At 41.9% G+C, this 12,868-nt stretch overlaps 1 protein-coding gene across 1 annotated transcript in view; it reads right to left on the bottom strand.

Moving 5' to 3' along the window:
* ZSWIM6 (zinc finger SWIM-type containing 6) overlaps positions 1-12,868 on the bottom strand; it is a 217,572-nt gene that overhangs the window by 85,501 nt on the left and 119,203 nt on the right. Inside the window, exon 2 of the mRNA XM_081088785.1 lies at positions 2,029-2,385. Coding sequence (XP_080944911.1) covers positions 2,029-2,385 — 357 coding nt within the window. The remainder of the gene's footprint in view (positions 1-2,028; positions 2,386-12,868) is intronic.

Here is a 12,868-nt window from a genome sequence, read left to right as displayed (position 1 = left end):
AAAAAAATTCTGAGCATGCAGAAGTCAGTTTACTGATAACAGTTGACATGGGTAAATAAAATGGTTAAATAAGTGTTTTCCACAACTAATATCTAGTATTTGATGAAATTTTACCAAATATAAAAGCCAAGCTTTAACAAATGAAATATTTTTCTAAGCATAAAAGGCTATGTGGTAGCTAGTAAAATGCACAAAACTGAATTGTGTTTTTTTTTTTCTTCTCTGTCCTCTCCCAGCAGGCTGACTGGGTCTGGGGCTGAGGGCCGCCTCCCCCTCTGACCTCTTCAGGTAATTCCAGCCCACTTGTTGCACCTCCTCAAGGGAGCTGCTTCTCACTGTGAAAGAGGCATTTCTGGAATAGAGATTGGGTATTTTTTAGTTGAACTCCACCAATGAAGGAATACTTCCTCCTAACAAAATTATTTTAATAACTAACCTAAATTTAAAAGTAGTCTCCAGTGTCTCAAATTCTTCCCTAGATAACCCCAATGCATAACAAAAACCCCCCAAGTCCTGTGGACTGGCAACAGGAGTGGCTCAGAGGGCCAGAGGGGACAGGAAGCTTAACAGGCTTCCATGCCTCAATGGGGTTTGAGTCTTGGTGGAAAAAATACGATTAGTGCATTACCAATACATGTAGACTCGGTCCTGCTACCCCCACACCTCATGGAAGTCTATCAAAGCAGAAGAGATACGGGATTCATCAATCCTTCAACAAACCGCTTCCTGGCTTTCAGCCTCTTCTCACCCTGAATTAAAGCCCATTGGAAAGCAGGGTCCTGGTCTCAAATGAAAACCCTAAAGCAGAACACCATCGGGATCAAGTGCAACCTTGAGAGCCCCAATCCCCTCTCCGAGGTTCTGACCCTTTCCAAGGACAATTCAAAAACAGCGAGGCAGCAACAAATAGTTTTATCGTTACTCTCATTTGGAATTCAGAGACCTGGAGCAGCCCAGCAACCTGGGAGGGGGAGGTGGGGGGGGGGAGGCCAAGGTCAGACCCCTTGAACCCCTTCCCTTGGCCTCCCTAACCTCCACCAGCAGTTGGGGAAAACCCGCCGGTGCCCTTTGACTCAGGGGTCATGGGCTGAAAGGCTCGGACCTCACACACACCCTGGCCCAAGGCTTACTGGAGTGAAAGCAGTGGTACATTTCAGTGGAGAACTACGGCCCTTCCATGTTTCCCAGTCATCCTTGGGCTGCCCCAGGCTGGACCATGAGGAGGGAAGGGGAAATAAACCCACCCACCCTACTCCAGGGCCCCAGGGTGCCTGATACCCAGAGGCTGTGCTCTTAACCATTTGTGGAATTAAAATATGTAAAATGAAAAGGTTACACCCACCATTCCCTGCGGCTAGAATATAAATTCCTAGGAACAGATAAATCTAGTAATTTTTTATAGCTAACAAAAGCTTCAATCACTTTATTTTTTAAAAACCTGATTTTTACCACTCTGACATTTTATATAAGCCAGCTAACTTATAACTATGGACAAGCTCTAACGAAAGTCTGCTTCCATACCTGTGAGAATTGAGAATTAATTTCCAGGTGGCTATTTCGTGATTACCCAAAAAAGAGAATAGCCAGCCACCTCGAACCCCAGGAGCCTCCCAAAAACTGAACTGTTTTAAAATGCAAAACAAACGTAGGCCCGGCCAGCATGGCTCAGTGGTTGAACGTTGGCCTATGGTCACGGTTCGATTCCTGGTCAGGGCACATGCCTGGGTTGTGGGCTCAACCCACAGTTGGGGGGGCACACAGGAGGCAGCTGATCAATGATTATCTCTCATCATTGGTGTTTCTATCTCTCTCTCCCTCTCTGAAATCAATAATAAATATATAAAGCATGTGCGCTCGTGCGCGCGCGCACACACACACACACACACACACACACTTATAATTCTCTCTGCTATCTAATAAGAGCAATGCTGATGATCTAACTTATATTTAATTCATTTTTATGAGGAGTTGAACTTATAAACAAAAAAAAGTCCAGAAGAAATCTACAGAATGAATATCTATACTCACCATGAACTTGGTTAATTTCTGAATTCTGGGATAGAATTTCATCAGCTAATTTCTGAGCGGTTGGCAAAACTTCTGTGTGGTGCACTGTGATCAAATACTGTACAAACTTTTGTAGTTGGTCTCTATTCATTTGAAAGAGAGTTTCTGAAATGGGAAGATGTAATTTGACCTGATCTGGCTTGCGAATGCGGTATAAAGACAGTGCCACAACATGGGCACAATAAAATATGTCCTTGTTTCCACAGCTGCAGGTCACTGAGGTAATCTTGCAACGATCAAAGCTGATGGCCACGTTGCAAACAGTTTCTGGCTCCGATTGTATTGCAGGTTCTGTTACTGTGCCACTCAAGTGGAAACCTAAATGAAAGAAAGGGAGGAGAGACTTTAGCTTCTGTATTCAAATGCTATGAAATATTCTAATTCTTTGAAATGTGTAGTACTTCATGGCAGCAAGAAACAAACATGACAGCTTTTATTTTCAAGTAAATACATTCAGGCCACTCAAACCCCACCCTACACCTACTCCCACGTCTTAAAGGTAAAAAATAAATGGTATTTAACAGACATCTGAAATATTTTACAGAGCCATATGAAAGCACTTATTGCATATATCACTATAATTCCTTTAGAAAATAGATTACAGAACTAATAAGCCATCATTACTCTACTCCAAATCTGTGGAATACTGGATAAAAATTCCTTAGATCAGTGGTGTTCTTCCTTTTTAACTTTTTAAAGTAGAGTAGGCCAGCTCAGCTTTCTTCTCAACAAACTCCTCCTTTCCCTCCATCTTTATTCTAGGCAGCCACTAGTCTACTTCAACCAACTCTGCAACTCTGAGGAGGTTCCCTTTCACAGTGACCAGAAAAAAAGTTTTAATTAATAATCCTTTCTATAGCATGCATACATATCCCCCAATATAGCAATGAGTGTCTGCTGATGGAACTGCAAAGCCCAACAAATCTCATGCATACCATACCTAAGTAGCTAATAACGACTATTTTCTTTCACATTATAGAGTTAAAGCTGGTACAGAAGTTGTTAAATACTCATGCTTGAGTGCGCGCGCGCACATGCACGCAGACACACGTGCACACACACACACACACACACACACACAGGCATAAAAAAATCACCAAGTGGCAAGGGGCCTTAGAGGCCTTGTATCTTAAACTTAGAACCACACAGGAATCCTCCACAATCTCCCAGACCGACAGCCACGTGGACACTGCTAATAATGGTCCAGAGATGAGACATTTACTCCACACAGGCAACAATTCCCCCTTGGAGAGCCATAGCTACAGCTTACAGTCAACTAAAAACTGCCTTCCATCACCACTGTCACCTGTCAGTCCTGGCCTGTTTGGCCAGGGGACAATTCCTCCTCATGCCTCTTCCCTTACTGTGTTTGGAAGGTTATCCTAAATTTTATTTTGTACAGCCAATTAGTTCCATCTTCCCTCCCTGAAAGCCACATTCAGAGGCCAAGGATAAACCTTAAGGGTATGGGACCCCTTTAGGAACTCCAGGTCACATTACCTAAGGAATCAAGTGCCTGGAAGAAACGAAGTTAAAAAATAAAGCCCTTGCTCGCTCTCAGCCTTCCACTACCTATACTACTTGAATAAAATCCACCGAGCCCGCCACCATTTCTTTTTTTTTTTTTTTTTTTTAATATATTTTATTGATTTTTTACAGAGAGGAAGGGAGAGAGATAGAGAGTTAGAAACATCGATGGGAGAGAAACATCGATCAGCCGCCTCCTGCACATCTCCCACTGGGGATGTGCCCGCAACCCAGGTACATGCCCTTGACCGGAATCGAACCCGGGACCCCTCAGTCCGCAGGCCGACGCTCTATCCACTGAGCCAAACCGGTTTCGGCCCGCCACCATTTCTTTAGATTCCCCTTTATTCACAAAGGTTCTTCACCATGTGGGAACTCTGGGGAGCTGCAGAGATGTGGCATGAGAATGGTGGCCAGATGACACTTAGAGTTCAATGTGGGGCATCTGAACCCCGCTTACTCCCTCTTCAAGGAAGGGTAATTAAGCCAGAGAGTTGGAAGAAACCCTATTCAACTACAAGAAATCTTTCAGAGTAATGTAATTTGACCTTATCAGTCATATTCAGCAACACTTAGTGGGAAGAGAAAAGTGCCATAATAATTCTTACCAAATTAATCAACTTAAAAAGTATTTTCTAAAAAGAAGTTACTATTATTGCTTCACAATAAGAAATTTTGATAATTGTAATATGATAGATAACCTTGAGTTTTCTTTCAGAGATTATCCATTTTGGTTTTCTTCCACAGTTTCAGAATGAATATTCCAGTCTCCTTTAACTCTTTTAGTCAAGAAGTTTTTTGAAAAACGATAATTAAAGAAAAGATACAAAGTAAATCCAATCATATTTTTTAAAAATGTTAATGCATTTTCCCATGAGGAAAAAGTAACTACAAAGTAAATACCCATGAACATTTCAAAAACGAATAAGGGCAGTCTTGCCTTATTATATACTAAGAGGCCCAATGCACAAAATTCATGCGAGAGTAGGCCTTCCTTCCCCCGGCTGCCAGCACCAGCTTCCCTCTGGCACCGGGGACCTGGGCTTCCCTCCAGCCACTGGCAGGTGCCTGGGACCCGGGTTTCCCTCGCAGCCCCAGCTTTGTCTGGAAGGCCGTCTGGAAGGAGATCCAGAAGGACATCCAGTCTAATTAGCATATTATGCTTTTATTAGTATAGATGAGATGTACTGTAAGCCTATAATAACTAAAAATCCACGTGACAGGCACAAATAAGACAAAAAAATCAATGGATCATAAGAGCGAATTCAAAAAAGTTTCCAAGAACATACTGTGCATTTTAGTGCAAGAAATGTTTTCCATCTGTCACATATGTATGTGTACAAAGAAACCAGTTATTACTACAATAAATAGTTGTCATAAACTGCCCATTTATAAAATCGATCTCTCCCAGGTTAACACTCTCATGTCTCTTCTTGACCACCAAGTCAACATCTTTGTATCTCCTCCAAAGTGATGTTGGAGAACTTCTCCAATCACACACAGGCAAAGAAAGCCAAGACAATTGAGAATTCAAGAGTTAGAGTACTTAGTATTTAAACTGTCATTAAGGCTATTAACAAGTACTTCAAGAGACTTAACTATAAAAGAAGAGGCCCTTAGGAAAACTGATGAAGCCCTCAAAAAGTTTTGCAAAAATGACTTCTTCATTCATGTGATCTGTGCCAGTCAAAAGTAAGTCAGGTATATTGATTCCTGGTATCATATACAATTTATCATACAATTTCATTAAACATTTATTACTATTGTAAAACTTTTTAAAAAGCAAAGCAAATTATAAAATACTAGTGTCCTGGTGCACGGATTCACGCACACTGAAAGGAAATTAATTAGAAGAAATTATTTTAATATCGCTATTCACATCTTGCTAATGAAAAGAAAATAGGATTCTACTGAGTCTCCTATCTACCTACTCCAGGATTTCTGTGAGGATCAAATGACATGAGGCACAGGAAAATGCTTCACAAACATTTGGTTAAGCTGTAAAGTGTTTGCACCTGGTTATAAAGCAAGTTGGGTTTCTGGGCTGAAGAAACTCCAAGGATGCTAGTCGCTAGGGAGAGAAAGCCAGGTGTTGTTACGTGACATCATTACCAGGCGCCCACAGCAACTGTTTCCGGGCTTGGTTGGGCTGTGGGCCGCATTTTACGCCATAGGGTCTTGGCAGTATTGGCTGTGATTTGGTGGGGTGTTGCTCCGGGGTGGTGGCTGGGCCTGTGTCTCACTTGGGGAAAGCCGAGTGTTGGTTTGTTGACGCCAGGACTGTGGTGCCATTTATTTTTAAATGGCCAGCGCACATCATGGCAGCTCCTGCATTGAGTGTCTGACCCCTGGTGGTCAGTGTGTGTCATAGCTACCAGTCGGATGGACAGACACAAAATTCGTGCACTGGGGTGGGGGGGGGGAGAAAGCCCTCAGGGGATGTCCCCACGGGGAGCAGGCCTAAGCCGCAGTCTGGCCTCCCTCTGCGGGAGGCGACACTGTGATCAGGGACAGGTGACGCTCCCATCATGCCTCTGCTGCTGCCACTGCCGGCTGCCTGAGCCTCAGCCATTGCAGCCACTGCGGCTTGCCTGAGCCTCGCCTGGCCCTCATTGCCTGAGCCTCGGGCCCCTGCAGCGGCAGCGGCCATCGGCAGTTTGCCGGAGAAATGGGCCGGCCCTGGGCAAGCGGCAGCAGCCATAGGCCACGAGCTTCCCCATGCTTAACCAATTGGGTGCGCTCATCCAGTGATGGGCAGACCGCGTCTTCCAGGGTTCTCCTGGCTGCAGGGTCTCCCTCCAGGTTGAGTCATTGGGTCCGGCTACTAGAGGAAATTCCCTACATTGGTTGTCTGGGCCCCTGGAGGCCTCCACTGATTCCTGACTCTGACCCGAGGGGTGTTGAGGGGCGATGGAGGCGGCCTGGGAGTTTGAGGAGCTGCAGGAAGGAGCTGCCTTTCTCAGGATCCCTGACCCGCAGTGCTGGAGGCCAAGGTGGGGTGTGACTGGGCCAGGAGCTCTTAGCTATGGAGCTTGGACTTTCCCTCACCTGCCTTCACTGCTGGGCTTTCCCTCGCTCATCTGCCTTTGCTGCTGGTGCAGAGGTTTCCCTGCAGAGCGGCTCTGCTGCCACTTGGCAGAAGTAACCTGTGGTCCTTCTGGGCAAACAGCAGTGGCCATCGGGAGCGCTCATAGCCACCGCCATGTGGGGAGTACAGGCCTCCCTCTGGGGGGCCCGCTGCCCCCGCCCCTGTCCCCACAGTCGCTTGCCCAGGGCTGACCCTGGGCAAGTGGCAGCCGCCATCACATCCCCAATGCTGCAAGTCCCTGCCCCCATCCCCAACGCTGCAAGTCCCCACCCACCACGCCTGCTGCACATGCAGCCTGCTGATCGGTCATTACTGTGATGGTGTCCCAACCAATTTGCATATTACCCTTTTATTACTTTAGATTATGACCACCAATTTAAGAAATATGTCAGGACACACATGAACATATACTTGTCTTACAGAGTAACACTTCATTAATCTGATATCATCAAAGATTAAGGAGTTTCATGAATATTCATTTTCCAAATAATTCTGGTTATCTTTCATGTACCCAAACTCCATTAAGAATTCCAAACATTTTTGGGAAATACTTCTGTGCTGCCCTAATCATCTGACCATTTAGGAGGTTACCAAGTGAGTGAAGCAGCACTCCCTATAACAGGCAACTGCAGGTGGCAGTACTCTTTATGTGGGACTTTTTGTTACTTTTCTCCATTATCAGCTACCACAATGATTCCTCTCCTATACTACTAGCCTTTTTCAAAGAAAATTATTTGCCCCCAGGTCACTTGCACCTCTATTGCTGCTAGAGACGAGAAGCTTTACTTTAAAAACAGGAAAGTTACATAAATACATGTAAACCACAGCTGGTATATTATTTTTTAAGACTATGCAATATTGAGTCAATAAATAGATAGTAATTCCATTAGCTTTACTTCACAATAGTAAAGTCATGTATATTGGCTTCTCCAATTTGAAAAACGTTCTTTGAAATTCCATCAGTACACTCTCTGTGGGTCTTAAATCATACCAGAGCATGCACAGAGAAGCAAGGTGAATATTCCTCTCAACAATCCCTAAAGGGTTGTAAGACATCTTTCCCTGACACCCTCCTCTCCACCCCAAACCAGTCTTATCTCTTAGGTACTGGATGACTTGAAACATAATAATGTTCCTGAGCATGGATTCTGCCTTTCTGGAGTTCTGACAAACCCTGGTGACCAGGTGTTATAGGCAAAATCTCCTGTGACATAGTTAGCTGGTCTATATAACAGAATAGAGGACACAAAAAGAGGCAATCTTCCAGTCTATGAAAAAACATGGATGATGTTTTCTTTTCAAATAACAAAAACTGAAGAAATTATCTAAACCTTTTTTTATAAATATATTTATTTGACTTTACAAAACAATCTATCAAAGATAGTTAATCCCATGAGAACAAACTTCATTGGGCAGTCAAACTGTTTTATCCTCATGTTACCACTGAGCCCAATAAAACATTAATACTCACATTATCAATCTGAAGAAAAACAAAGCAGAAACATGGGCACAGTATTGTATAGGCCTTGGTAATAGAGAGACTTTGACTTGGTTCAGGCTCTGTCACTTAAACACTGAGTGCTCTGGACACGCTATTTAACATCTCCGTCTCTGGCTCTATTTGTTTGCAAAATGTGGCTAGAAATACCTCCTAGGGTTATTTTGGGATTAAAATGAAATAACATATGTAAAGCACCTGGCACATAGTAAAAGTGCTCATTAAATTTTATTTCCCTTTCCTTCCCTTCCCAGCTGGAGCAGTAGGGGAGGGGTACTGGATACATTCCCTTCATCCATAACACTTTTATTTTCTATGCTACTTGAATTTAGGGGGGAGGAGGGTCTCACTGATGTCGTGTCTTAGAAAATAAACTTGGCTACTGAGAATGCTTGAGGTGAGTAGGGCAATACTAGAAGGATAATTGCTGTTTGACAACAAAACCAAAAAATTTCAGTCAGCTATACCTTTGCTCAATGCAGCACTCTTTCCCCACTTTTCCTATTAAGTTCTGTCAACACAAAATAGCTAATTTTGTCAGTGTTATTTTCATACAGATAAACCAGAAAATAGGAGATTTTTTAAAATTAATCAAAGTGTTGTCCAGGGACACCCAGAGATCTCTGAGACCCTTTCAGGGTGTCCACAAGATCAAACTTTTTTTTCCCATAATTATATCTAGACATTACTGACTTTTAAACTCTTTCTCATGAGTGTACATTTAGTAAGCAAAAGGACTGTGAGGTCCTCAATAATTAAGAGATCAGAAAGATAAAGAACTATTTATAATGCACTGCTAAGAAAGGGAAAAAATAACTCCTTTTAGCCAAATCATCTTTGAAATAACATCATTTGCACTTGGATCTTACAGGTCAGTAGTTAATAAGACTCAGCAGAGAAACACTTAAGGGGCAAATTTCTCACGCATGAGCACATACTCAAATCATCTACATTAATTTCACATTAATTAGAATTAATTAAGGTTTCTGGAAAGCAAATATTTATTTCTTCACTGACATTATAAAATAAGCTTTCCTTAAGAGCTTATTTTCCATATCTAAGGTTAGATTTTAGTTGCATTTTAAAGGAGACCCACATCAGACTGGAAAGACAACTGTTTCAAAATATACCATTTTGTGCTTGTATGTGCTCAGTTAACTGAAAAATGGTTTCAAACTCAAAGCATTATTTTAAGCTAAAATAATCTGATAGACATAAAATAAATATACACTGAAAACTACTACTTTCAGGGCACATTCTTTTCAGACAAATATGCAGCCTGTGCATGAAGCACTCGAGTAATATATTCTTTGTTGAAAAAGAATTTAACAGAAGTACTGGTGTAGTACCTACACAAATATATCTTTTACCCTTTTCCTAAATAAAAGAACCCCGGGGAAATTAAAGGCAGAAACCAAGGTAATGTAATGTTATGGCTAAAAGGGTGGCAAGGGTTATGAGAGAGTATTTTTTGTGTTTTTCTAAGCTAAGTCAAAACAATGCAAAAGTGTTAACATTTAACACTCTCATAACTAAGTATATTCATTGGTTAACTAAACCCACTACACTGGCTAAATGTATAGTAATCAATACCTGATTAAGTGTCCCTGGTAAAATAGATGAATTAATCATTGGCCCCCAAAACCTAACTTTTACCTTTCCTAACTCTGAGAACTATAGCACACAAAATCCAACTCACCACACGTTGCAACCATCCATTAAAAAACAACAACTATGTTTTAATTAAAATTGTGCTTAATTTCCAGTTAGCAGTACTGACACGTTAAGGGCCCAAGATGGAGACAATAAACTCAACTCAAACCCAAGTTATCTAAAATATGATAGTCCTTCTCAACTATATATTTTTCTCAAAGGGAAATCCTAAATTAAAGAGACTGTATCCTGTGAGCTGGTTAATTAAATCCTCTAGCCCTAATTTCTAATACTAAGCTTAAACAGCTCATAGAAAGATATTAGGAGATTTTGCTGGCAATCACTAATGACGTGGTTTCTGTCTTTCAGAAAATTATTTTTTAAAGGAAAAGCTTTACTTTTAAGTCTACCTTAAAAATGCCTGCTTGGAATAGAATCACTCCTACACTTCATTAATATTTGAAAGACAATGGCAAATTAATGCAAGGACCAGACTGTAAACCACAGCACACATATAAACAACATAAAAATTTACGAAGCATGCACTAGATGGGCCCAACCAAGAGTTCCCAGTGGCATTCAGTTCAGTGTCGGTTTTGTTCTCACTAATGTAGATTCTTGTACCATTTCATACAAAGATCCACGAGATAAGAGTTACTGTTAGATCTGAATGGCATTAGACAGTTATTTAAAACTAGAGGCCCGATGCACGAAATTCATGCAAGGGCCTTGGCCCATGCTGCCGCTGCCGCTGCCGCGGCCACCAGGGGCCTCTGCCACCTCTGCCGCAGCCCCCGCCTGCTGCAGCTTTGCCCAGAAGGAAGGATGTCTAGAAGGACGTCTGCTCTAATTAGCATATTACACTTTTATTATTATAGATTATTTCTAAAAAGACACTTATCCACTAATTTAGCGACCTGCAATGGGCAACTAGGAGCACTAGTTTAAAGGGGGGTGGTGCTAGATTTTGTTTATAATCACATCATTCCATTTCATCCCAAATTTTGAAGTACTAAGGGTTCCCCACCACCACCATCACCATCAGGTAATTTTTCAGAACTGAGGGAAACAACCATTGCCCAGACTGAGATTCTGGGTGGGTAATAAACAGAGGTAATAAACAAGTTAGGTAGACTAATTTGAGTTACTTTAACAACTGTAACGCCACAAAGCGCTTGAGAATTTAAATTATTTGCCCCAATCTGTTAAATTCCACTTTATGCCAGTTTCTCTGATGTCAACATTTTCTAATACAAGCAAAGCAGCTCCAGCCTTCTGCCCTTTTTAAAAGGCCAGCTCTACCAGATTCCCTTGCTGTCAGAATAGCCCCAATGCTGCCCCTTCAGTTCAGGGCTCCCTCTCTCCTGCCCCCAAACTTGGCCTTTCACCTAGGTCTCCAACTTCTGAAGTGCAGATTAAGTTTATCAGAGCCCTACGGTGCCCAAATATTAACTTAGCAGCTCTAAACACCTGTGTCTTACTTCCCAGGGCCTGGATCTAAACAGGAGAGGAGACTGAAAATCCCTTTACCAGTTTATTTCCTGGGTTGTTGCTTACAGCATAACAACCTTCAAAAATGCTTGGCTGTTTGCTTTAGGAGTGGGGGTGAGGGAGTAACTCAAGAGACTAATTTTGTTTACCAGAGCCAAGAGGTAAAGAGAAAAGTGTGCTCAGGCTGGGGAGGGGAGAATGCAGACCTCAGTAGTCAGATTCTACCACCCACACCCTAAGCTCCAGCCTGACCCCTCAACCCCAACAGGAGCACCACATTTTGGCCCTAGCTGATTCCTAATGCTGTATCTCATTCCCAAGCTCTAACAGACTTAATTCTGCAAAGTGGGCATCACCCTCCCCTTTTTACAGGAATTCTCAGAGAGGTGGTAGAACACACTTAGGATTAAGCGAGCCTGGTAGAAACATGGGTTTTCTAAAATACAATGATAACCGTGTACAACTAAATCTTTCCATACCAATACATAAGTGATTTAAAAGAATGAGGCAGATTAACAGATCCAGACACTTGGGTAAACATTGCTAAGTTATAGGACCCTTGGAGGTAGAGCACCATCTTTCATCTCTGCAACCCAAGGATCCAGCACAGCCCTTGCTTGGAATTATAGGCCAGGCTCCTGTATCTATGTCAAATGAAGGAACTCATGGGTTCTTCCAAGCAATACCAGCCTACAATGTAGAAGTCATAAGTGACTAAATGCTTTGGCTCCAAGCCCAGGATACTTTAAACTTAACTAAAGACTATTTCTAAAAGTCCACTCCTCTCTTATGAGTTAAGCTAGCAGCAGAGATCTGTGACACCATAGGCAACAGCAGAGGTCTCTGGCATCATTGTCACAGAGGACTGTCCTGGAGGAAACACTCAAGAAGCATGTTAGACGAAAGAACATATGGTATGTGGAACATATAGACTGGTGCTTCTCAAACTGGAATATGCATCAGGATCACCTGGGGGGATTGTTATAACACACTGCTGGGCCCCATGCCATCATCCTAAGTAATGCTGCTGCTGCAGGTCCAGGACTACTGACCTAGATGATTAGAACTATAGTCTAAACAAGTCTAGTCAGAATGTACTCAATTAACATCATAAACAGAACAGTAAAAATATATATAACTTGTGATATAAAGAACGTATACAATTTCTAGCTTATTATGTACCTAAATACTCCCCATTCCAAGAAGTCAGGAAAGGTATGTTAAACTGGTCTGAGCATTAAGAAAATAAATAAAATTTTATAGTAACAAAAATATGTTACTATAAAGTAAAACCTTCATTTAAAAATCTAAATTAAAATATAAAAATTTAAAAATGATTAATCAGAGTACTTTTTTCCTAAGTACATGGTGATAAAAGAAAAGCAGACAGGTCATCTGTTCAAAATATGGATGAAACTTAGTAAGGCATTTTCACCCATATCTTGGAGCAGTGTAATTACAGATGACTTTTTATTTTCTTTGTTTTGGTTGGTGTGTGGGGAAGTGGTTTTTCTAAAATTTCTACAATGAACACAAATTGCTTA

This window comes from Myotis nattereri (genome assembly GCF_964212035.1).
Source record: "Myotis nattereri genome assembly, chromosome: 4".
NCBI lineage: Eukaryota > Metazoa > Chordata > Mammalia > Chiroptera > Vespertilionidae > Myotis > Myotis nattereri.
This window is presented reverse-complemented; position numbering and strand designations above follow the sequence as displayed.